This window comes from Phyllostomus hastatus, unplaced genomic scaffold, assembly GCF_019186645.2.
Source record: "Phyllostomus hastatus isolate PE091 unplaced genomic scaffold, TTU_PhHast_1.1 phas_scaffold_501, whole genome shotgun sequence".
Lineage (NCBI taxonomy): Eukaryota > Metazoa > Chordata > Mammalia > Chiroptera > Phyllostomidae > Phyllostomus > Phyllostomus hastatus.
In genome coordinates this window covers 11,938,014-11,965,143 of record NW_025334033.1, presented here as the reverse complement: position 1 = coordinate 11,965,143, position 27,130 = coordinate 11,938,014, and the positions used below count along the sequence as shown (strand labels likewise).

The 27,130-nt window shown below is 36.2% G+C and overlaps 1 protein-coding gene across 3 annotated transcripts in view; it reads right to left on the bottom strand.

Moving 5' to 3' along the window:
• Positions 1–27,130, bottom strand: part of GOLM2 (golgi membrane protein 2) — a 108,171-nt gene that overhangs the window by 32,380 nt on the left and 48,661 nt on the right. For all 3 annotated transcript variants that reach the window (XM_045822752.1, XM_045822753.1, XM_045822754.1), the window contains exons 7-8: positions 13,223–13,321; positions 10,106–10,276 (exon numbers count right to left, since the gene is read on the bottom strand). In XM_045822752.1, the coding sequence (XP_045678708.1) occupies positions 10,106–10,276; positions 13,223–13,321 (270 nt within the window). The remainder of the gene's footprint in view (positions 1–10,105; positions 10,277–13,222; positions 13,322–27,130) is intronic.

Genomic DNA, 27,130 nt, shown 5'->3' with positions numbered 1-27,130 from the left:
AAAGCCTGGCCATTTCTATAAGCCTCAATTGCCCTAATGAAGAAATAGGCTTATCCCTTATCTGCTACTCCAAAGGTTCTTTTACTTATTTTGAATACAGAAGGAAAAATAAAGTGAACAATTAAAACCATAGAGAAAAATGAAGAAAATAAGAATAAAATGGCAAGATATTCTTAAAACACAGTAAAAATGGATATAATTTTTATAATTGTAAGGTATACCACCAAACAATAGAGGAAAAGTTGTGGTTATAAATGCATAATATTCTGCCTAATGGACATTCAATAAGTTTGTTTAAGTAAATATATTAGTAAGAAAGAGAAGTGTAAAGAATTAAATAACTACCTAAAAGTTTAAAAAGGAAATAAAATGATAAGTCACAAGTAACAAAGAATAAAATATAAGATTAGAAATTAAAAAGTGGCAAAATTAGTTGGTTTTTGAAAAAATTAAAACTGATAAACAATTTTTAAAAAAGAAAAACTTTAAAAGTGTCAGAACTAAGAATTTTAGAAGAAATTTAAAGTAGAAAAATTCTCATAATTATAAATTAATAACATTTATGACCAAGTAATCGTTTTGATTGTATGACTGTAATTACACAAAATTCCAAAACTGATATAGCTTTACAGAACTAAGGTTGACTTTAAGGAGTCAATACTTATAAAGCTCCCTTTGCAAAAACCAACCTATACCTGGTGAACAGGGTTCCCAGCTTTATGCGTGAGTAAAGAACATCACTTTCTGAGACTCAGGAACCTCAGACTATCTTAGGAACTTTGAGAAAAGAGGAATTTACCTAAGTCTACAGGTATTATGGGTAAACCCTGACAGAAGTCCTTGGCTCGGCTTCCTAGCCTCCAGAGGCTTTTAAAAGTCCAATCTGATATTTCTTATGAAAAGTTCCAGCAAAGTATACTCAAGAGACCTATATGGTCAATCACTATTCTTGCTGTACTTATAAATAAATAATCAGGCCAAGTTTCATAAGACCACACTTACCCTGCAAAGAAATTAGTCTTACTTAAGACTATCTTTGAAATGAGGATGACTATAGAGAAAAAGAAATATTGCTTCAGTAAAGAATTATAGCACACCTTTGTGGGTATTACATTCTAATCCTATTTATTGTCTTTATGATTTTGTTACCCACCTGTGAACTGGACTGGATCCCGAATCCTATGTCCCTCCAATATCTGGCTACAGGTGTCCAAATTAAAGTTTCCAATTTTTCTCCCTGCCTTTGTCTTTGAAGCACTAAAAATCCCTGCAAGCTGAAGCTGAACAATTTAATATACACTTTAGAGAAATCACCCCAATAGCGCATGAATGAACAACCACTGTACCTGCTGTTGCATGGGCCAATTAGAAAGTTCACCAGATCACCTAATGACATCACCAGAGCTATTCAAAGTGTAAACCAGAAAAATCTCTCATATTGCCAGTGCCTGTCTTCATTCCATTTGAAGATTCTTTAAGTTCAACATCTAGAAAAGCTTCTCGATTGCATGCCTTCTGGACTAAAAAGATGAGTTTTTACAGGGTGGGACAAAAGTAGGTTTACAGTAGTGAATATGTGAAACAAAATTTATCCTTGTATTATTATTTATCAATTATTGTATTCATTTACACACAAACAACTGTAAGCTTACTTTTGCCCAACCCTATAGTTGTTCCAATGATTTACTTTTGTTTCCACAGAAATGCCTAGAACTGAGAGACTGGAATCAGTGGGTTCTGAGACAAACTACCAACTCAGTTTCTGGACTATGAAATTTCTTGGAGAAGTTTCAGACAAGAGAATTGGTGGGCTTCAGGATATAATACCCCAAAATATGGCACCTTGCCATATTAAATACTATAGTCCTCCTTTACTCATAGTTTTGCTTTCTGTGTTTCAATTACCTACAGTCAACCTTGGTCCAAAACTATGAAATGGAAAATTCTAAAAATAAATAACTTGTAAGTTTTAAATTGTATGCTACTCTGAATTGTGTGAGGAAATGTCATACTGACCTGTACTGTCCCACCAGGGTCATGAATCATTTTTTTGTCCAGTGCACCCACGCTGTATATGCTACCCACTAGTCATTTAGTAGTCATCTCAGTTATTTGATCAGCTGTTACACTATCACAGTGTTTGTTTTGAAGTAACTCTTGTTTTACTTAAAAATCACCCAAAGTTTAAGAGTAGTGATGCTGGCAACAAGCCAAAGAGAAGCTGTAAAGTGTTTCCTTTAAGTGAAAAGGTGAGTATAATACATTAAGATATTTTGAGAAAAAGAGACCACATTCACATACCTTTTATTACAATATATTGTTATAATTGTTATTATTGTTATAATTGTTATTAGTTATTGTTATAATTGTTATTAGTTATTGTTAATCTCTTACTGTATCTAATTTATATATTAAATTTTATCATGGGTATGTATGCACAGGAAAAAACATTTTATGTATGTATATACATATATACACACACATATATACATATATACACATATACCTGTGTGTGTGTATCTCCTGGTCTCAGGTATCCCCTAGGGACTTGGAACATATGCGCCATGGAAAAGGAGAAACTATTGTTATTTCAAAATGAAGGAATTTGATAAATGGCATATTCAGGAAGGACTTTCTAATCTTCTCTTGAAGCAAGTCATAAAACCCGCATGTGCAAGGTACCTTTCCTGTACCTGAAGGAAAGGAACATCCTTATATTCAAGACAGAGTAACACTGAGAAGAATTGGAAAAAATAAAACTTGCTAAGTTTCCCTTAGTTTACTACACTTACCTCACCCCTTTGTCCTATCATATCTTTCCACAACTTTCCGCTCTTCATCAGATCTTGCATAAAAACACTCAGGTTTAACCATTTCTTTGGGTCTTTCTTCACTGCCTTATGAGGAGTCCCCTGACATGTAAAATTTATATTAAATAAATTTTTATGCTTTTCTCCCATTAATCTGTTAGCTTAATTTTCATACCCAGCCAGGGACCCTAAGAAGGCCAAAGAAAACTTTCTTCCCCTACAGCAGTAAATTACATAGTAATATGACACATACACTAATGAAAGTATATTCAAGGGATTGCAGTAGTTTGAGAAGGGAGTGAATGACTTAGTGCAGCTGGTATAAATAAGGAATTTATTAAATAGGGGACAGCAGAGCATGACTTTTAAATATGATTATGAATTTGCTGGAAATAGAACAAGAACATAAAATATTCAAAATTTCCCCAAACTTCAAAAGTATAGAGGAGGTGCTGTGATACAGAGAAAAAGCAGGGACCCTGAAGATGAGGGATCTAGATAATGGTTCTGGTTGTTCCACTATTTACCTCAAGCAAATTTACCCTCTGGATATAATTTTTCTTGTTTTTAAAATGAAGGAATCATATCATAATAGAGTGTCAAACTTTAATGTAAATATAAGTAAAGCCTAGGAGAGGGCCTGCAATTATTTTAATAATTATAGGTGATGGGGGTGCTACTGGCCCAATGACCTATACACTGAGTATTTGAACGTTCAATTATCTCTACAGGTTCCTTGTACCTTAAAAGTTTATTTCAAATAATTCTATTACTATATTGAATTGTTTTAGGCAAATAGGATTTTGAGAAGAAATAAAACCAAAGAAGAAAATTATAAAGCTAAAAAAGGAAGAAAATCATCAGGTGAAACTACACTGAAAAAAATCCTTTCCTTTTATGACTAAATACAGTTTACCCTCTAGAAAAGAAACAGTTAAATATAATCACTATCACAGTTACCAGGATAGTATATCTTTTAAAATACTTATAAAAAGAATTTATTGGACATATGAACAAGCAATTTAAAGTTTCAAGAAATGAAAAATACCAAAAGATAAGTTATAATCTATGCAATAGTGATATATAACTTGAAAATACAATGAAAAAATGCTCTCTTTTTAAGTGATAAAAATTAAATCTTTTAACAACAATTTAACTTGGAAAGTCAGATATTTATTCAAAGAAAAGTATAAGACTACAATGAAGCATGAATAAATGAAGTCTTAGATGTAAGGACAAAAGATAGTAATATAATTTTGCCCAATTTAATTTGCAGATTTAATTCAATACACACTAAAGTTTCTAAGGACTAGCTATAGTCCAAACTAATAGTGAAATTCTTCTGAAGAATAGAGAAAAAAATTAGGATTTTTAAGGTAGGCTCAACTTAACAAAAATAGTAGTTTGCAAATCCATACATGATGTTGCGGTTTGTAATAATAAACATGTATTTGGTCTTCATCCCCTTTTCTGGCAGAGAGCTCCTAAACCCTTGGCACATCCTAAGTGAGGTGTCCTTTGTTATGTTAATGAGATTGCTAGCACAAGTGACCAAGTAATTAGACATTGGAACTTTCAGTCCCATGCCCTTGACTTATAGGGAGTAGAGAGGGACTAGGTGTTGAACCAATCACCAGTGTCTGATTATTTAACCAACCATGCCTTCATAAAAACTGCAAAGGACAGGGATCAGAGCACTTCTCCATTGGTGAAAAGGTAGAGATTTGGAGATAGCAGTGAAGTGCTTGGAGTAACGTGGAAGCTCTGCACTGTCTCCCCATATCTTGACCTAAGTATCTCTTCCGTCTGGCTGTTCCTGAGCTGTATCATTTACAATAAACAGGTAATCTATTTAGTAAAATGTTTCTCTGAATCCTGTCAGCTGCTCAAGCAAATCAATTAGACCTAAGAAGGGGGATCTTAGAAACTCAGATCTATAGCCAAAAGGTCAGAAGCACAGGCAAAAACCTGGACTTGCAAAGCAAAGTGGGTGAGAGTGGCAGTCTTGAAGGACTGAGCCCAAACCTGTGAGATCTGAGGCTGCCTTCAGGTAGACAGACAGTGTCAGAATTCAGTTGAATTGTGGGACATCTGGTGTTTAAGGACTGCTTGGTGGTGCAGGAAAACCCTACATACATCAGAATTGGTATAAAAATTATAATCATTTGCTACGAATATAAGAATTAGAATAAAATGAAAATTCTAGAGATGGTTATAAATAGTGAAATAGTGTGATAAACAAGAAGTAAATATCACAAAGTAAAAATAAGTAATAAGAATACTGTGACAGATGGTTATGGGAATACAGGAAATCATTTGGGATCACTATAAATTCCAAAGAGGTTAAATAACCAATTAAATGGGAAATAAATAAAAATTGAGTAGTATTATTCATGGCCAAATGAAAGACTGATGATTTTCTATAAAAGAAATGAAGGTTTGTCATAAGAGTCAAGATGGATATGCTTGAATATATACAAATAAAAATCTATTGTGTCATATTCAAGTAAGTTGAAGGATACAAGATCAATAAGCAAACATCAGTCATAATTGGAGAAATGTGGAGAAAAGAGAAACCTTGTGCACTGTTGGTGAGAATATAAATTGCTACTGTCACTATGGAAAATGGTACGGAGGCTCCTCAAAAAATGAAAAACAGAACTACCATAGGATCCAGAAATTACACACAAATACAATACTAATTTTACAAGATATATGCACCCAATGTTCAGTGAAGCATTATTTATAAAAGCCAAGCCATGGAAACAACCTAAGTGTCTATCAATGGATGAAGAAATGAATGCATTAAAGACAGAAATTGCCTGGATGGTGTGGCTCAGTGGATTGAGTGCTGGCCTATGAACCAAAGCGTTACTGGTTCAATTCCCAGTCAGGGCACATGCCTGAGTTGCAGGCCAGGTCCCCAGTAGGGAGAACGCAAGAGGCAACCACAAATTGATGTTTCTCTCTTTGTCTCTTCCTTCCTCTCTCTCTAAAAATAAATAAATAAAATATTTTAAAAAAGGAATTGTGAATATATATTTTTTCAGCCATAAAAAAAGAATGAAATCTTGCTATTTACAAAAAGGATGCACCTGAGGGTGTTATGCTAAGTGAAATAAGTCAGACAGAGAAAAATATAAATACCATATGATCTTATATGTAGACTCTAAAAACAACAACAACAACAACAAACCAAACTCACAGATACAGAGAACACACTGGTAGTTGCCAGAGGCAGAGAGTGGGGGTAGGGGTGGGAGAAATGGGTAAAGAATGATAAAAGGTAAAAAGAAAAAAGATGGAATTGATGTAAAACAGACATAGAAAATTTGTATCATATAAAAAATATTGACTTCGTGTATATACACTTGTTAATATATGCTAATGTACATGATATATATATATGTAACACTGACGCACACCTATTATTTCTACAATATGAAAATAAAATGCCATATTCTAAATCTCAAAGATGAAATCAAATATTAGCATATTCTTAGAAAATTGCATTAAAAGAATTTAAAACCAAAAGCCAAAAAAAATCTAAAAAGGAAATTAATTACATTAGAAATAATATCAAAATGAATAAAACACTTAGGAATAAATTTAACCAAAAACATATAATACTTATACACTGAAAACTATAAAAACATTGCTAAAAGAAATTAAAGATACCCTACATAAATGCAAAGACATCTGTTTTCATGGACTGGAATACTTAATATTGTTTAGATGAGAGTGTGCCCCAAAGCAATTTATAAATTCAATGGAATTCCTATTAAAATCCCAGCCGCATTTGTAGTAGAAATAAACAAGCAATCCTAAATTCACATGGAATTCTAAGAGATCCCAGTCAAAATGCTATAAAGAAGGACTCACATTCCTGATTTCAAAAATTACTACAAAGTTAAAGTAATCTAAACAGTGTGTTACTATCATCTGATCTGAATGGAACAGAATTAAGAGTTCAGAATAAACCCAAGTATCTGTGGTCAACTGATTTTTAACAAGGATACCAAGAATGTTCAATGGGGGGAAAGAAGAGTCTCTTCAACAAATAGTTCTGGAAAAGGACTCATGGACAATGGACAACAGTGTGTTCATTGATAGAGAGAGAGGAGTATAAATGAAAATGGAAAAAATGCAAGAAAGATTTTAAAACAAATAGTGCCAGGATAAATACCCACATACAGAACAATAAAGCTTCATCCTTACCTCACATGATATACAAAAGTTAACTTAAGATAGATTAAAAACCTACAAATAAAAGCTAGAACTATATAGCTCTTAGAAGAAAATATAGCGGGAGATCTTCATAACCTTTGATTTGGCAAAGATTTCTTAGACATGACACCAAAAGCATGAACAACAAAAGAAAAATAAAGAAAAATTGGACTTCAAAATTTAAAAACTTTTTGTATCAGAGGACACTATCAGAGTAAAAAGATAACCCACAGAATGGGCAAAAATAATGAGAATCTTATAACTAGAATACATAAAGAAGGCTTAAAATTGAACAAACAACTCAATTTAAAAATGGACATGAGAGCTGAAGAGACATTTTTCCAAAGCAGATAAACAAATGGCAAACAAGTACATGAAAAAATGCTCATTGTCATTAGTCATTAGGAAAACACAAATTAAGATCACAATACCACCTACTAGGATGGCAATAGTTAAAAAAAAGGAAAATATTAAGTGTTGACAAGGATGTGGAAAATTGAAACACTCATGCATTGTTGGTGGGACTGTAAAATGGTGCAGCTGCTTTGGTCATTGGGTGAATGGATGAACAAAGTATATTCATACAACTGAATAGTATCCAGGCATAAAAAGAAACAACATGGCTGAAACTTAAAAACAGTATGCTAAGAGAAGGAAGCCAGACAAAAAGCTACAAATTGTGTGATTCTCTATATATGAACTATCCAGAATAAGTAAATCCATAAAATCAGAAAGCAGCTTTAGCCATTGCTAGGAACTAAGTGGTAGGAGGGAATGGGGGGTGACTATTTAATAGGAAGAGTTTTCTTTGAGGGTGATGAAAAAGTTCTGGAATTAGACAGTTGTGATGACTGTACAACACTGGGAATGTACTAAGTGCCACTGAATTAAACACTTTGCTGAATTTTATCTGTATTTTATCAAAATTTAAAAATTATTTTAATAAAAAACTTTTACATGATAAAATCTCATGTCAAGAAAGGCAACTGAAGCCAAAAATCATGATAAAGGTAGTAATTTATAAAAGGTAAGTGTCTGAATATCTTAATTATTTATAAAGATTTGACACAAAGATATAGGATTAATTTCCAAAGTTACCAGGCTTAGTGGTCAAAACTGATACATGGTTTATATACCAAGAAATAATTATAGTAAAATTTCTTACAAAAATGGACAGGTCACAAAAAAGTAAATGCTTATTAAAACATCTTTAAGGAACATATTCTAAATGTCTTATAAAGGAGTTAAAATGCAAATGTGGTCAAGTCATAGTGAAATAAATTTAAACATCTCTAGTGACACTGTGAAACTGTTCTAGAGAATAATCTGACAAAAGGTAACAGGACCTAGAAAGCTAATCAAGTACTTTGACCTAGTCATTTCAGTTTGGAATACAATTTTAAAGGAACACCCAAAGTGGGAGAAGGATTAAGTACTTTGAGAAAAGACATTCAGTTACTACAACTAATATGAGAGAATATGAAATAATTTAAATAATAAAAGAATAGAGCTAAATGAACATTATTATTGCCTAAGCACAATGTATGGATATATGTATATGTGAGTATACACATACATACACACACACACACACATTTAAAAGGACAACTATGTAACTATCTGATACGTTAAAATGTATGTAAGAAATAATGTTGAAGTAAATGACAAAATAGTGCTCACACTGATTTCAACCCTATATATACATTGAAAAGAATTTGGAGTATTTAAAACTCAATAGGCTCTTTTAAAATTAAGTTGTAGAGAGTGATAACTTCCTGGCAATTATTTTCCAGTTACAGTCTTTGCCCAAAAATTGGTAAAAAAAAAATGACCAAATATGTAAGGCAAATAAAAAAAGTATAGGATAAACTATAAATTTAGAAGAAAATCTTAAGTGATCAAATTAAGATATATTATTTAGCTACCCCCTTACTCTAAACCTCGTTTTGTTGAGATAAAAGTTTTTAGACCACTCTTCCAACAAGATTTGAGGAAATATTTTAAAATGTTGATCACGTTCTTAAAAATAAAAACGTTTTTCACATAATACTTTAGTCAAAATACAGATATGCTTTCAAATAACAAGGAAGAAAAGTCAATTAAATGCATCCAAACTATATGTTGATATATACCTGAAATACGAATAACTGTCATGAGACCAATAAACATATCTTGGATAGATTTAAAAATGTAACACTGTGTAGTATTCATCACACAAGCAACTTCTGTACAAATACTTCCTAAACACTGTTCTGAACATAGAACCCATCAAAAAAGCAAACAAAGGCAAACTGGAGGTTTTAGACATTCTGTTTGTTCAGAAGTTAGAGGGAAGAAGCCTTGAAAAGCAGAAGCAGTAAAAATGTATAGTTTAAGGGAGCTGTCTCATATGGTTTAAGAGACATTGCACTGCACCAAATGCTCTCTACTACCAAATTTTTTTTTAAGTTCCTGAGAATCTACCAGATTTATAATGAACAGGTCTTGTCCATACATCAAACTCAATACCTCTGAAACAATTAAGCACTCATACTTTATTACACAGTACTATGAATATGTTCAATTTCTTTCACTTCTCTCCTAAGACTTAAATGAAGTAAACTGCAGTAGAAGGGAATGAAAAGGAAGCAGCAGGGAACCATCCACTATGACACTCTCACCAGGTCTATATGTCTCCCAGAATCCATTTTTTAAAACTACTTATCTTCTTCTCCTTATAATCATTCACTTAGCCTAGTAAAGTATATTTTTCTCACAAAATCTTAGTCATAAGAACTACTAGCATTGTTTAAAAATGAACTCACCTAAAATTTATTATTTAACACTGGCAAACATGAGAAGCTTTAAAAAAAAATCATCTTTAAGATCTCTATTCACTTAAAACTTATTTTTCTTTTAAATTTTATCACCATTATACTTTCTGCTAATATGCATATAGCTTTAATATACATTCATTAGTTAGATATATAATATCTCATTATAATAATAAAGATCTTAATTGGGCCTTATAAACAAACATTGTATTTAAAGAAATTTTTTCAGCATAATATTCATCAACTGATTCTTACTTTGTTTCAACTTATGGAAATCACCGACTCTATCCTTGGTAGCCTGCTTTAGGATAACTGTTTGAATTCTGGGTTCACTCTCCAAGTTTGGGGCTGGAATTAAACGCTGAAGAAGATTGGGAGGGTTCTGTTTTGAAGTTCCAGGGTTTCCATTGTGATTTATATGAGAATCTATGACAGAAAAACATCAAGTTAAGGTTTTACTTTGCAGAAGAATTTCACAAGACCTGCTTTAAAAGAGTTAAGACATACTGTAGTATGACACTGGGTAGTCAAGAAGCTTTCTTTTCTTAAAATATTTATTATATTTCTTTAACCAAATCTTATAACCAGTGTGCTTCTAGCTGTGTGAAGTTTACTAATCAGTCCCCATGAGCATCTCCAGTACTAATTATAAACCTATTTACCAAAGGGATATATAGTAGAAACTAAAAAATTAAAATGGCAATGATACAGGTTGGATGACTCTTTTCCTCCCTCCAAAGAACATACTGCTGTCAGAAATCTCCAAAATACAGTAAAGCTTTTAGAAGTTTCAAACTCTAAGTTATTTTCATCTACACAATTACAACTATTACCTCTTGATTTAAAAAAAAATTATTGATTGATTTTAGAGAGAAAGGAAGGTGGGGGATAGAGGGGAAAGAGAAAAAGAGAGAGAGAGAAACACTGATTTGTTGTTCCAATTATTTATGCATTCATCGGCTGATTCTTGTATGTGTCCTGACAGGTGATTGAACCTGCAACCGTGGTCAATCCAGACAATGTTCTAATGAACTGAGCTATCTGACCAGGGCCAATTTTTTTCTTACTAGAATCTCCTGGATATAACCTTTCTTTCCCCCACACCCCCTTTTCCTCATCAAAGCTTGATTTAGATCCTTATTATAATTAATTTTAATTATATCAGTTCTCACTTTAGGAGAACATTTACAAATAGGTATTCAGAAAACAAATATTCATAAGTACAGAGTAGGGAGTTTAAGACAGGTGGACCTAGTAATTTATAGAAGGCCTCTGTGAGACAAATTGGAACACATTTTGAAAAGGTAAATATAGGACTTCCGGCAAGATGGAGGCGTAAGTGGATGCACCGTACCTCCACACACAACCAAGATTGGAACAACAATTTAGAGGCAGAATAACACCCAGAACTCACAGAAAATTTATCTGAATGGAAGTTGGACAGCCAAGAAATTGAAATAGACCTGTTTATCCAGACCGGTAGGAGGGGCAGAGCTACCCCATTGTTCCCTCTCCACCCCGCCCCCACATACAATGTCACAATCTAGCGACTGGGGTGCCCAGCCCCAGTGAACACCTCAGGCTCCACCCCCCACCATAGCAGGAGCGACCAGACACCCCCCCCCCCAAAAAAAAAGAGAGAGAGAGAGATGGCTCAAACAGAAGCACAAATCAGTGCCCCAGAACTCATCCTTTTGAGCGACCAAGAGATAGCTAACCTATCAGATGCACAGTTCAAAACACTGGTGATCAGGAAGCTCACAGAATTGGTTGACTTTGGTCGCAAATTAGATGAAAAAAATGCAGGTTACCATAAAAGAGATGAAGGAAGATGCACGGAGAACCAATAGTGATGGGAAGGAAACTGGGACTCAAAACAATAGAGTGGACCAGAAGGAAGATAGAATCAACCAAGCAGGAAAGAATGAAGAAATAAGAATCCAAAAAAAACGAGGAGAAGCTTAGGAACCTCCAGGACATCTTTAAACGTTCCAACATCCGAATTATAGGGGTACCAGAAGGGGAAAAGGAAAAGCAACAGATTGAACACGTATTTGAACAAATAATAAAGGAGAACTTCCCCACTCTGGCAAAGGAAATAGACTTCCAGGAAATCCAGGAAGCTCAGAGAGCCCCAAAGAAGTTGGACCCAAGAAGAAACACACCAAGGCACATCATAATTACATTAGCCAAGGTAAAAATGAAGGAGAGAATCTTAGAAGCAGCAAGAGATATGGGGACAGTAACCTACAAAGGAGTTCCCACCAGACTGTCAGCTGATCTCTCAAAAGAGATCTTACAGGCAAGAAGGGGCTGGAAAGAAATATTCCAAGTCATGAAAGACAAGGACCTATATCCCAGATTACTCTATCCAGCAAAGCTTTCATTTAGAATGGAAGGGCAGATAAAGTGCTTCTCAGATAAGGTCAAGTTCAAGGAGTTCCTCATCACCAAGCCCTTATTTTATGAAATGTTAAAGGGACTTATCTAAGAAAAGAAGATAAAAAAAACCATGTATAGTAAAAGGACAGCAAACTCACAATTAACAATCATGCTTAAAGCAAAACCAAAAGAAACTAAGCAAACAACTAGAACAGGAACAGAACCACAGAAATGGAGATCACATGGAGGGTTAGCAACAGGGCAGTGGGAGGAGGAGAGAGGGGGAAAAGGTACAGAGAATAAGTAGCATAGATTGTAGGTAGGAAATAGACAGGGGGAAGATAAGAATAGTATGAGAAATGTAGAAGCTGAAGAATTTATAAGTATGACACATGGACATGAACTAAATGGGAGGAAGTGGGTGGGAGAGGGTGTACAGGAGGGTGGAAGGGAGTAAAGGGGGGAAATGGGACAACTGTAATAGCATAATCAATAAAATATATTTAAAGAAAAAGAAAAAGGCAAATACATACAGAGACAAAAGGGAAAGTAGTCCAGAATGGCAGAACAAATAATTCTTTTGCTTTTAGTAATATATTAAATGTGCATTAAAAAATTTATTTATTGATTTTAAAGAGACAGGAAGAGAGAGAGAGATGGAGAGAAAGAGAGAGAAACATCAATTTGTTGTTCCACTTATTTATGTATTCATTGGTTAATTCTTGCATGTGCCCTGACTGGGGACCAAACCTACAACCTTGGCATATCTGGATGACACTCTAACCAAAGGAGCTACCCAACTAGGGCACAGTATATATTTTTAAATGATTACTTCTTCCTGAGCTTTTATCCGTCATTTGAAAATATATAACATTAACTGGAAAAATGCTACTTCACTATGCTGTTAAATGACATGTTTTATTCACTACATAACAATACATGACCAGGAAATTGGTTTTCAAGTACAAATTTAAGAATAAGATTTCATACCTGGAAGCATATTTGGGGAGAGGGGTTGTCCAGTTGCATGATGGGAGATTGCTTGATGACTTCCATATTGCGAAACAGAAACAGGAGGCTTCTTCAAAACTAAAAGAAAAAATTAGATCCATATTATTCCCACTGATTTTATGATTTCTAAAAAAACCACCATAAATATATTTACACTGCACTAATCTTATGATACTTATCCTAATTTTATAATCCTTATATAGTTAATTTGTGGTTACTAATTGGTATATTGCACTATCACTGTGATCAATAAATATGAACAGAATATAAGACAGTAGGAACTCTATCTTGTTTACCACTATATTCCCAACACTTAGAATAGTGCCTGGCATATAAGAGGAGCTCAACTAAGATTTGATGAATGTATAAGTAAAAAATCTCTTCAGATACAGTGAGACCTTTTTATATATATAGCATAAATAAAATTTGACATTTATAGATTAAGTGAACCAATAAAAATATGTGACTCTAAATTGCTCAGATTTAAATAAAAACTAAATATGAGTGATACAACAAGTTGAGATTTTACATTCAAAGAGAGAAAATTAAGCTGTACCCAGGGCTTTACTAACAAAAATATACATACTTACAGTTGGGACTTTCTTCTCCCTTAGGAAATGAAGGCAACAGGGAAAGAGATCAATTTTCACTCACTACCACTAATTCTACTGCATCCTTGGGCAGCTTAACATGATAGAAAGAAAGAAAGCAAGGAAGGAAGCTAGAGAGAAGAAAGATAAAGATAGAAAAATAGAAAAGCTCATCTCTAAGATATAGTTAGTGGCACATTTTGTAGTTCTAAAACTTTGGTGGCTGAGATGATGCTATGTAATCCTATTTCATTATATTTTTCCTGGGCACAGGGGAAGATCTGCCTTTCTTGTGGTTAAGGCCCACGAGACTGAGTTCTGATCATGCGAATGTACGTGAAACAGAATGTGACACTTTCAAGTATGGTGATAAAATCTGTGCAAATCACCTATAATCTGTCTTCACTTTTTGCCACAATTTAGGAGGCTACAAATGAAGATGGTGGCTTCAAATAATGTAAGGGGACACTGTTTGAAAATGAACTGCAAAGAGAGACATCCAACCTGTACCAGACTATCATATGAGCAATAAACAAACCTTTATTGTTTTAAGTCACTGCAATTTGGGGGTTGTAAATCAATACACCACAGTCTAATCAATCCTAACTAGTACACTTGGGTAATTTTTATAATCCTCAAAGTTTATTTTAATCACTCAATTTTGTTTATTATGACATAGATCTCTAAACCTAAGGACCCAAGAAATTTAAAATTCACTAAGAAAGCAATCTACTCAAATTTATAGAAAGCTGAGGTTTTCTGTATCTTACTATGTTCCCATTACCTTGTTCCTACCATCAGCAATAATACCCAATACCCACTTCTGCATATAAGACAGCTAAATGACAACTATCAGCTAACATCTTGAAAGAGGAGTACTATGTCAGGTTTAACATACAATTTTGATTTGATAACAGACTCTGAGGACACTAAGCATCCAGTAGATACATTCAGAAAGAGAAGTCAGTCATGATCTACAAATTTGATTGCTGTTTGACCATAGCTGGCTCCAGCACCATACAAATCAGAAAACAAGAGAGAGTACCTCCACTATTAAACAAGAAGTTATCATACATGCCCTCAGTTTATATGATAATGCCTCCTGTTCAAGAGCATGGTGCCTATTTTCAGGTAAAACTATGGTTTAGATAGGAAAAAGCTGGATTAAAAGAGACTTTAGAAAGCACCCAGAGGAATTTAAATCTGTTATAGTAGAAGCAGAGCAGTAATAATGGAGCTCTTCAAGTTTGACATAATACATATTCCTAGAGAAAGTATGGAAAAATAAAAAAGCACAAAGAAATTTAAAAATAACTGTCATTTCACCATTTAAAACTACTGTTACCATTTTGAGAATATCTCTTCAGTGTTGTGGGGTTTTTCTGGTACACTATACTATATGAAGTCTGTCCAGAAAAAAATACGACCATTGTTAATATAATGAGAATAATTTGGACAACATCAATGTAACTTGGCAGCCAAGAAGAGTGGACCATAATGTGCATGCGTGAACAATGACGACTTCACTGTACTAGTCAATGCAGCGGCAATGCCAATGAGTGAGCATGGGTACTGTGTGGCCATCATATTCAAAATGACTGAGTAAGTAAAGCAATGAAATTGCATTAAATTTTGCTTTAAGCTTGAACATTCCTCTGCTGAAACAATTTGGATGATTGAGAAGGCAGCAGATCTGGGCAACTGGTGATTGGCAGCTTAATCACAACAACACATGGCTCATGCATCACACCTTGTACAGAGTTTTTTGGTAAAACATAAAATCACTCAGGTGATTCAGCCCCCATTACAGCCCAGATTTGGGCCCTGCGACTTCTGGCTTTTCCCAGAACTAAAATCATCTTTGTAAGGGAAGAGACTTCAGACCATTAGTAAGATTCAGGAAAATAAGATGGGGCAGCTGATGGCAATTGAAAGAACTGTGTGAGGTCCCAAGGTGCCTACTTTGAAGGGGACTGAGAAATCATTGTCCTATGTACAGTGTTTCTTTATCTTGTATTTTCTCCCATAAATGTCTCTATTTTTCATAGTAAATGGCTTGATACTTTCTGGACAGACCTTGTATACCTTAAACAAAATTAGGTCCCATCATATATATTATTTTATCAGACTTATTTTCTGTTTTCCTCTGTATTACTTTAAATTTTTTAAAATTAAATTTATTGGGGTAGCACTGGTTAACAATATTTATAAACTTCAGGTGTACTTTATAATACATCTACATACTCTATTGTGTGTTTACCACCAAAGTCTGGTCTCCTCTTGTGTACATGTATGTGATCCCCTTTACCCTCTTTGTCCTCCCCCCACTTCCTTTCCCTCCGGCAACCATGATTCTGGTGTCTGTATCTATGAGTTTGTATGTTTATTTTGTTTGTTCATTTGTTGCTTTTTATTTTATATCCCATATGAGTGAAATCATATGCTTCTTGTCTTTTTCCATCTGACTTATTTAGCCTAATACGCTCAAAACCCATCAATGTTGCCACAAATGGCAATATTTCATCTTTGTTAAGGCAGAATAGAACACCATCGTATATATGAGGGGGGACCCCCAAAATACCCAAAATTATCTTTTGGAGAACAGACCCCTTGTAGTACAGGTTTCTCCCGCTAGGTGAGGATTCTAGGAACCCATCTGTATCAGTGTACCAGCTGGCATTGTAAGAGGCTGTGTTTGGCTTCAGCGAATTTTTTTTTTAAGGCTCTTTCAATGCATTTGCCCATTTCATGACAGGTGATTTACAAGCACACCTGCTCACATTGCTCAGTGTTCAGCAGTTTTTGAACAAAAAAAAACAGCATGACCCCTGTGCTCCACCCTCCCTATTCACCCAATTTCACCCCGAATGACTTTGTTTCCCTGAATAAAAAGAGTTCTCAAAGAAAAACATTATTTTGCCAGTATGGAAGAGGTGAAACCAAAAAAAAATGGCAGAAGCACTAAAAGGCATCAAAATTGACAGTTCAAAAGCTGTTTTTAGTAGGAAAAAGTCTCAATAGGTTGTATTCCTTCAAATGGAGAACACTTTGAATGGGACTTAAGTTTAAACATGTAAGAATGTTTATATCCCATTAAATACAAAATTTTGTATAAATAAATCCCATTTGGGGGGTGGACCCCCCCATACATACAATTCTTTATCTAGTCACTTTTCGAAGAACACTTATATTGTTTCCATGTCTTAGCTATTGTGAATAATGTTGCAGTGAACATACGGGTACATATATTTTTACAAATAAGTGTTTTCATAATTTGGGGGTAGATACCCAGAAGAGAGATTGCTGGGTCATATACTAGCTCTATTCTTAATTTTTTGAGGAATCTCCATACTGTTTTCTATAGTGGATACACCTATTTACTTCTCACTAGCAGTGTGTGAGGGTTCCCTTTACTCCACATCCTCTTCTATACTTGTTATTTCCTGTCTTATTGATAACAGACATTGGAACAGGTGTGAGATGGCATCTCATTGTGGTTTTGATTTGCATTTCTCTTATAACTATTGATGCTGAGTACCTTTTTGTATGTTTGTTGGCTATCCATCTGTCTTCCTAGGAAAAATCTCCTTTTAAAAAATTCCAGCCTTATTTTTGTTGGACTAAGGGGAAAGGTAGATTTATTTATACCTAAGACAAGGTAGTTAGAAGTTTTCCCAGGGGTCAGAATTAATAGTTAATTAGTGGTACTGAAGCAAATAAAAATCTGGAAAACTACCAGTGAACTTGGAGAAAACTAAGAATGTTAATCTCACTCTTTAATTTTGTGTAGAATTCTTCAGACTTTTTATCTATACAGGTATAAGAAACCAACATTTCCTCCACATAAAAATGAGATTATATTATACTTGCTTTATTCTAAGTTGCTTCTCTCATTTAAAAACCATAGATATATTTGTATGTTAATAAATACAGCTCAATATCATTACTATTTTTAATGACTACTACATTTTATAGATATAACCCTCCCTATACCATTTATGTGGTATTTAATTTGTTATTATAAACAATTTTATGATGAGTATTCTTATACCTACATGATAGAGTAAATTCTCAGGAAAGTCCTAAGCATCAGGTCAATGGCTGTGTGTACTTCCTAATCAAATTAAGAGAACAGTAAATATGAGCTCAAAGACAATAAAAGTATGGGGGAGGGAATTAAACACTAAAAAGACTGCAAATAATAATTTATAATATTGAAGCAGTTCTAAACCTTTATATATTTTACCCTGGACCTCTCCTCTGAGGATTACTGAGAGCCAGGAAAAATATACAAGTCAACAGACAATAGTATGCTGCTATGAGATAATATCATTAATAACCAGGCTGTTAAAGATATATCATTGATAAAGCCATTATTAAGGCAAAATGCCAAAATAAAATGATAAATTCTATTTACCATAAAGACAACATACAGGACACAAAGCCACTAGAGCACATGGTTTTTATACTGCTATGGTCCTGGCTTTTGTATTTTTTATAAAAGAGAATTCTCAGTATGGAAATTCAATCACTCAACAATATTTAAGTATCTACTATATGCTAAGCATTGTTCTAAAAAGCTGGAGATTCAGTAGTGAACAAAACAGACCAAGTTATTGCCCTATGACACTACATTCTTGTTGGGTGTAATAATAAAAAAGTATGTATTGAATATATAATAAATGTTAGAGTAAAAAGTGTTAAACATAAAGTAAAACAGAGATGTGATAAAGAGTGGTGGACGATACTATGGTTTGGTCAGGGAAGGCATTTTGGAGAAGAGACATTTGAGCAGAGGTGTGAACGAAGCACAGAGGAAGAACATTCAGGCTGAAACCAGCAAATACAAACAAAGGTCTTGAGACAGGAGATGCACAGTGTATCTGAGAAACTGCAAAGAAAGCAGTGAGCAGAAAGTGTTAAAAGAAGAGGCCATGTATAGATACAACAGTAAAAACATTAGGAATAGGTGGTTAGAGGACTAAGGACTGAGACTATGTTTGGTAATTCCAAAGGAGGCAATAATAGTACTAATTATAATAGTAGGTCCCATTATTTGAGAGTTCTTAGTATGAAGCAGGCACTAATCTCATATCTCCCTTCAATCTGAGATAGATATCCCCTTTTACAGATGTGGAAACTGGAATTCATAATAGTAGAGATGAGACATACCTCTCACTTGACTTAAAAATTCAAAGTGTCATTTCTGGAACAACTGGATCAAATACTGCAAAACTTGGTAGGTTTAAGTTAATCCACCTTCACATCTCTATTAGCTTTCAGTTGAAGCCTCTACTCTGAGAGCCAAAAAAAAAAAAAAAAAAAAAAAGAACCATTCTTGCTTTATACTCTCCTTTTCTTTCCAATGACTGGGCTACAACATTAAAAACATGCATACTCCCAGTTTCCCACCTTACAGCTCTTCACAATCAAGTGCCTGTCACTATAGAGAAGGAGTATGGCACTAATAAGCAATAATCCTCAACCCTGGCACTGTTACAGAACAGACCTGGGGAGGGAGGTATATGATATACTATTACTGAAAAGACCCCCCCTTTTTTTTCTCTGGGGGTTCCCTCCCTGTACTAGGTTCACTTTGCCCGCCACCAGAGGAAAGACGTCTCTCAATGCCAGAGATTGGTGAAAAGGAAAGGAATTATTTATCTAAAAGTTATACAGACCTAGACTCATGACTTAATGTCTTCATTAAAATACTAAAGTCCTTTAGAATACCCACAGATGCACACAGTCCTTCCTTCTCCCTCCACCCAGTCTTGGGTACCATGTCTCAGGAAAAGTAGAAGTGTGTGATTTGGGCTCTTGGCACCATCAGCTGTGTTGCCGCCACAATCTCCAGTTAATCCAAAGCCATGTGGCACCTTCTCATAGCCTACCAGTAAGAGTCCTTTCACCCCTTTCCTTCCAGGCAAAGTTTCTCCTACTTCCTACACCATGTGGCAAAAGAGAGCACCCCAAAGCCGCATGGTCTGACTCTCACCAAAGCCTCGGCTCACCAAAGTTCTCCCCCCCGTATGGCTGCCACGCCTGGGTTTAAATCCCCCTGCCAATATTCCTCTGCACCCCCATTTCCAACTCCTCCCACAATCAGTTACACCTGCCAGCATTCCCATATTCTTTCAGCTTTACTGGACTGCCATGGTAAGTCTGGGCAGGTGTGACCCCATGGCATGAAGTCAATCTTCTCCAAGCTCTCACACAGGCGCTGTAACCAGAGGGAGCTGCCTCCCAGTTACATCTTGGGTGGAAGTCACTTACATCCCCCTGGCTCAAAGCATGGCCACAGCTATTTAACATATCTATGCAACCAGTTAAAGGTTATAGATTGTTAAATGACCATCCCAGAGGTTAGTTGCAAAGCTGTTGCTATATAACACAGCTCCCAATGGCCCTGCTCCATGTGTCCCATCCCCTAGCTCAGCCTTGTGAGGGGTGAGGATATCCTATATATTTTTCTAATATTTCCTGGACACCTTGAGTTCTGGACCCCATTACAAATCCCCATTTGGAGTCCCCCTCTTGGCTGCACCCTGTTATAGTACCACTTCAGTATTACAGATACCAACCCAGACAGACACTGAATATAGGGATGGTACCATGGTATCTGCATTTATCAAAAGCTCCAAATGTGGTTCTATTGCACGGCCAAGTGAATAAAAACTACATAGCATGGCCTTTGGACTTAGATAGATCAGGGTTCAAGTCATGGCTCTATAATTTATTAACTGTGTGACTTTGATTTAGTGCCTAATTTTTTGAAGCCTCAGTCCTCAACTGAAAAATAGGGATAATGCCATTTACTTTGCATGATTGATTTGTGAGAATATCTGCTAATACTCTATCAAATAGCAATATATTGTGATATTATGATATAAAATAAGAAATATATATATTTGGGGGGTTTTCTGTCCTATTTATGGCAGAGCTTCTTAAACCCTTGGAATTTCCTAAGTGATGAGAGTAAGTAAGGTATCTTTTGTTATGTTAATGAAATAACTTTTGAAAAGCAACTAAGGATGGGAGCTGGCTGCCAGTAGGAGCCAACCAGGTGGTTAGAGGATGGGAACATTCAGTCCCACCCAGATTTCAGGCAGAGGAGAGGGGCTTGAGGTTGAATCAATTACCAATGGCCAATGGCTCAATCAATCATAACTATGTAATGAAGCCTCCATAAAAATCCAAAAGGACAGCTTGCTGGTCCTTTTTCATACAGCTTCTATAGTGCAGCATTAGCATGCTTACATGTGCCACTGTGTCAGACCCCAAGCTTAAAGAGGATAGAAGCTCCCTTGTTCCGGACCTCACCCTATATATCTTTCCATCTGGTTGTTGATTTGAATCCTTTAACATTCTTTGTAATAAATTGGCAATCTAGTGGTAAATGACTTTTCTTGACTTCTGTATGCTCTTCTTGCAAATTAACCTACTGCAGAGGGGTGGTAGAAATCTCTGATCAGAAATACAGGTAACAACCTGGGCTATGACTGGCATCTGAAGTAGAGGACAGTCTTGTGAGACAGTCTTCCACAGGTGGAAGCGATTCTATCTCTGGTTAGACAGTGACAGAATACAGTTGAATTCTTGGACACCCAGCTGGCTTCTGAGAATTGCTTGTTGGTGTCTGGAAGCCACACACACACTAGAATTGGGGCTGAGAACCCCTTTTCAAATATATATTGAAGTATTTAGAGTTGTCAAAGTTATGCATTTATTCTTAGAATAAAGAGAGTCCAACATGCAGCCTGAAGAAATAAAAACATTTAAATGTAAAACTGATGGAGGAATTCAACAGTTAAAAATGTTTAGCTTTAGACTTCCAGTCAAGATGGAGGCATAAGCAGACATGCTCTGCCTCATCAGGCACCATAAAAAGAATGACAACCAGATCTCAAAGCAAGTAACACCCAAAACCATCAGAAAATCAAGCTGTGTGGAAATCCAACAACCAAGGATTTAAAGAAGCCACACTCATCCAGAGGGTAAGAGGGGTAGAATCATGGAAATGAGGCAAAGAGGAAGTGTGATGCAGAAAAGCTGCGGCAGTGGAATGGATGGTACCACGTTCACATATGTTAGATAAATATCGGGAGGAATACCTAAAGAGTGAGCAATCCTAGTCCTAGGCCAGACTGTCCTGCCCAGGGTTCCAGCACTGGGAACATAAACCCCCATTACTTCTGGCTGTAAAAACCAATGGGACTTGAAGTGGCAGAAGAAACTGCCAGATTTTAGCTGCTTAAAGAGCCCACAGGGGCTTAGAATGTACACCAACACCACAGCAGCAACAAGAAGAGCACCAATTGTATAGAGGAGGTGGGTGAGGTGACTGGAAGGAGGGTGAGGGATGAGCAGGCCTTCAGAAGCCAGGCAATGGCACCATTCCCATTTTGAGCAGCACCCACCAACATACAGAGCCACAAAGCAGTGAAGCAGGTTGCCTCAACCTAGCAATTACCTAAGACTCTGCCCCACACAATTCACAGGTACCTTTTATACATAGGCCACACAACTAAAACAGAGAACAAAATCACCTCTGCCTAATACACAGAAACAAATACAGGGAGGCCACCAAATTGAGGAAGCGAAGAAATATGACCCATATGAAAGAACAGAACAGAACCACAGAAAAAGAACTAAATGAAACAGAGACAACCAAGCTACCAGATGCAGAGTTCAAAACACTGGTGATCAGGATGCTAACAGAACTCATTGAGTATGGCCACAAAATAAAGGAAGAAATGAAGGATACAATAAGTGAAGTAAAGAAAAATATACAGGGATCCAAAAGCAAAGAGATGGAAGCTGGGATTCAAATCAATGATTTGGAACAAAAGGAAGAAATAAACTGGAACAGAAAGGAGAAACAAGAATTCAAAAAAATGAGGAGTGGCTTAGGAACCTCTGAGACAACTTTAAACATTCCAATATCTGAATCATAGGGGTGCCAGAAGGAGAAGAGGAAGAGCGAGAAACTGAAAACTTCTTTCAAAAAATAATGAAAGAAAACTTCCCTAATTTGGCAAAGGACATAGAGACACTAGTCCAGGAAGCACAGAGTCCCAAACAAGTTGGATACAAAAAGGACCACACCAAGACACATCATAATTAAAGTCAAAGGTTAAAGATAAAGAGAGAATCTTAAAAGCAGCAAGAAAAAAGCAGAGAGTTATCACAAAGGAGTTCCCATAAGATTGTCAGCTAATTTCTCAAAAGAAACTGCAGGCAAGAAGGGACTGGCAAGAAGTATTCAAAGTGATGGAATGCAAGGACATACAACCAAAATTACTCTATCCAGCAAAGTTATCATTTAGAAAGGAAAGGCAGATAAAGTGCTTTCCAGACAAGGTGAAGCTAAAGGAATTCATCATCACCAAGCCATTATTACATGACATGGTAAAGGGACTTATTTAAGAAAAAGAAGATAAAAAAAAAACACTATGAATAGGAAAGTGACAACAAACAACTATCAACAACTGAATCTAAAAAACAAAAACAAAAACAAACTAAACAAACAACCAGAACAGGAACAGAATCATAGGCATGGAGATCATTTGGAGGGTTATCAGCTGGGAAGGGGAAGGAGAAGGGGGAGAATGGAGGAAAAGGTACAGGGTTTAAGAAGCATAATTGGTAGCTAGAAAATAGACAGGAGAATGTTAAGACTAGTACAGGAAATGGAGAAGCCAAAGAACTTATATGTATAACCCACAGATATGAACTAAGGGAGGGGAATGCTGGAGGGAAGGGATGTACCAGGTGGAGGATGACAAATATAATAGCATAATCAATAAAACACACTAAAATTTTTTTTTTAGTTTTAGCTTATAGTTAATAGGGTTAGTGATTAATGAATGCAGAAAGCTATTGTTCCAGGAACTGGAATGTATGACCAGACCGAACCTGACTTCAGGAGACCCAAAAGCAATTCAGGAGGACTGCGATCATATGGTATCTGAGCCATTGTGGTGCAGGGAAGGAACATCTGCCAACCAGGACCCAGATAAAGTATCATTGGGATGCTAGGACAATCTCCAGACTGCAACTTTTATCTAACTAACCTTTCCCCTTAATTCCAAACCCCTTACCTACCCTTTTCTTCTCCTTATAAAAAGGGCTGGCTTGAGATGTGATGTTAAAATGGTTTTTAAGGGTACATAACCCACCGTCTTCTCAGATTACCAGCATCTCAATAAAGTATCTCTAAGATTCAATCCTTGTCTCTACTTATTGGTTCTCATAGTGACAGGCAGCACAAACACCAACTTTTGTAGTTTCCAAACTACCAGTCCTAACCAATTTATTGAGCCTCCTGATTACATAGTTTACATAGGAATCCTGAGTAATATTTTGAAAGGTTCATGAAACTTTGATTAGCAATTGCCATAAAAATATTAATCATTCTGAAACAAGAATATTAAATGCAAAATAATGATGTAACATTATTTTTTAAAATATTTTCTTTATTTATTTTTAAAGAGGGACAGAAACATCAATGTGCGGTTGCATCCCACACCCACCCCCCCTCGCCGGGGACCTGACCCACAACCCAGGCATGTACCCTGGACTAAGAATTGAACCAGCAATCCTTTGGTTTGAAGGCATGCACTCAATCCACTGAGCTACACCAGCCAGGGCTGATGTAGCATTCTTATGTTTGCTTTGTGTACATGAACAGATATAACATGCCTAACTGAGAGCACCTGCTGCAGGGTTTAGACCTAAAGAGAAATAACAGAGGTCACATTAGCACTCAGAGACGATGTTTCTCTGGCCCAGTCATAGTAGAGAATCTTCACTGCACATCTTGGGAATTCAGATGAGATGCTACAAGTCCTGCTACAAAATAGGTATCATACCCTAGAATTAAGGGCTCTGTCCTCATATCTAGAACAAAATGAAAACTGACCTGCCCTAACTAAGCACAGAACCAGGCCTGGCTAAAGGAAGAGGATCTGCAAGTAATTCCATTCTCTTCCAGAACAAAACTCAACACCTTTAGTTGAAGACAACAAAATCAGTATTTCCTTAGATTAGATTCAGACAGCACACAAAACAATAACTAGACATACAAAGAAGCAGGGGATCTGACCTATAATCAAAGAAAAAAGTAATCAATGAAAAAAGTAATCAACAGAAATAAACTCAAAGATAATCCACTTGTTAAAATTAGCACACAAGGCCTTGTTAACAACTGTTATAAATAAGGTTAGTCCACAAAAAATTCAGCCATTGTTACTATAATGAGAACAGTTTCCACAATGATAGTAACCTGGCAGCCAAGGAGAGTGGACCACAATGTGCATGTGTGAACAATGATGACTTCACTGTACTAGTCAGTGGGGGTACTAGATGCCACTGAGTGGGCATGTGCACTGTGTGGCCATGGCAGTCAAAATGACTGGGTAAGCTCAGCAATGAATCTGCATTAAATTTTGCATTAAGCCTGAACTTTCCCCTGCGGAAACTATTTGGATGATTCAGAAGGCTGCAGCTATGGGCAACTGGTGAATAGCAGGCAGCTTCATCATAACATGCTCACTCATGTACCCTGTCTTATACAGAGTTTTTTGACAAAATGTCAAATCACCCAGGTAACAATTGGTCAGCCAGTTGAACTCTGCATTGGATAGACTGCTGACCTCCATTTCGTTTAGTTCTTTTTCTCTCACTTGGGCCATTTTTCTTATCGTTTTAAAATTTTTTTAATATATTTTATTGATTATGCTATTACAGTTGTCCCACATTTTTCTCCTCTTTATTCCCCTCTGCCCTGTACCCCACTCCCACCATCATTCCCCCACCTCAGTTCAGGCCCATGGGTCATATATAGTAAGTTCTTTGGCTTCTCCATTTCCCATACTATTCTTAACCTCCCCCTGTCCATTTTTTAGGTAACTACCATTTACACTTCTTATTCCCTGCACCTTTTCCTCCATCCTCCCTCCACCAACTCCCCACTGATAACCTTCCATGTGATCTCTATTTCTGTGATTCTGTTCCTATTCTAGTTGTTTGTTTAGTTCATTTTACTTTTTGTTTTTAGGTTCAGTTGTTGATGGTTGTCAGTTTGTTGTCATTTTACTGCTCATAGTTGTGATCTTCTTCTTTTTCTTACATAAGTCCCTTAAACATTTTATATAATAATGACTTGGTGATGAGGAACTCCTTTAACTTGACCTTATCTGGGAAGCACTTTATCTGCCCTTCCATTCTAAATGATAGCTTTGTTGGATAGAGCAATCTTGGATGTAGGTCCTTGCCTTTCATGACTTGGGATACTTCTTGCCAGCCCCTTCTTGCCTGCAAGGTTTCTTTTGAGAAATCAGCTGAAAGTCTTATGGGAACTCCTTCATAGGTAACTGTCTCCTTTTCTCTTGCTGCTTTTAAGATTCTCTCCTTCTCTTTAATCTTGGGTAATGTAATTATGATGTGCTTTGGTGTGTGCTTCCTTGGGTCCAACTTCTTTGGGACTCTCTGAGCTTCCTGGACTTCTGGAAAGTTTCCTTTTCCAGATTGGGGAAGTTCTCCTTCACTATTTGTTCAAAGAAGTTTTCAGTTTCTTGCTCTTCCTCCTCTCCTTCTGGTACCACTAGGATTCGAATGTTGAAACGTTTAAAGTTGTCCCAGAGGTTCCTAAGCCTGTCCTCATTTTTTGAATTCTTATTTCTTCATTCTGTTCTGGTTGAATGTTTATTTCTTCCTTCTGCTCCAAACCACTGACTGGAGTACCGGTTTCCTTCCCTTCACTGTTGGCTCCCTTTATTTCACTTTTCATAGCCTTCACTTTTTCTTCTATTTTGAGACCATACTCAACCATATCTGTGACCATCCTGATTACCAGTGTTTTGACATGTACATCTGGTTGGTTGGCTATCTCTTCATCACTTAGTTGTATTTCTTCTGGAGCTTTGATCTAGTCTTTCATTTGGGCTGTACTTTTTTGTCTCCGTGTACCTGTTACATAGTAAGGGGCAGAGCCTTAGGTGTTCACCAGGGTGGGGCAACCCACCTCACTAGTTGTGCTGCTGTATGTGGGGGAGGAGTTGGAGAGGGAACAGTGCTGCTTGCTCAGCTCTTGGCTGGCATTCAGTCACTTTCCCCACTACCCACAAGCAAATTGGGCCCTTCTGGTGCTGATTCCCGGGTGGGTGGGTTTGTGTATGTTCTAGGACCCTATGGGTCTCTCCAGTGAACTCTCCTGTGAGGCTAGGAGTTTCTCCCGCCACCTCAACTCCCACCGTTTTTTTCAGTCAGAGGTTTTGAGGCTTTTTTCCCTGCA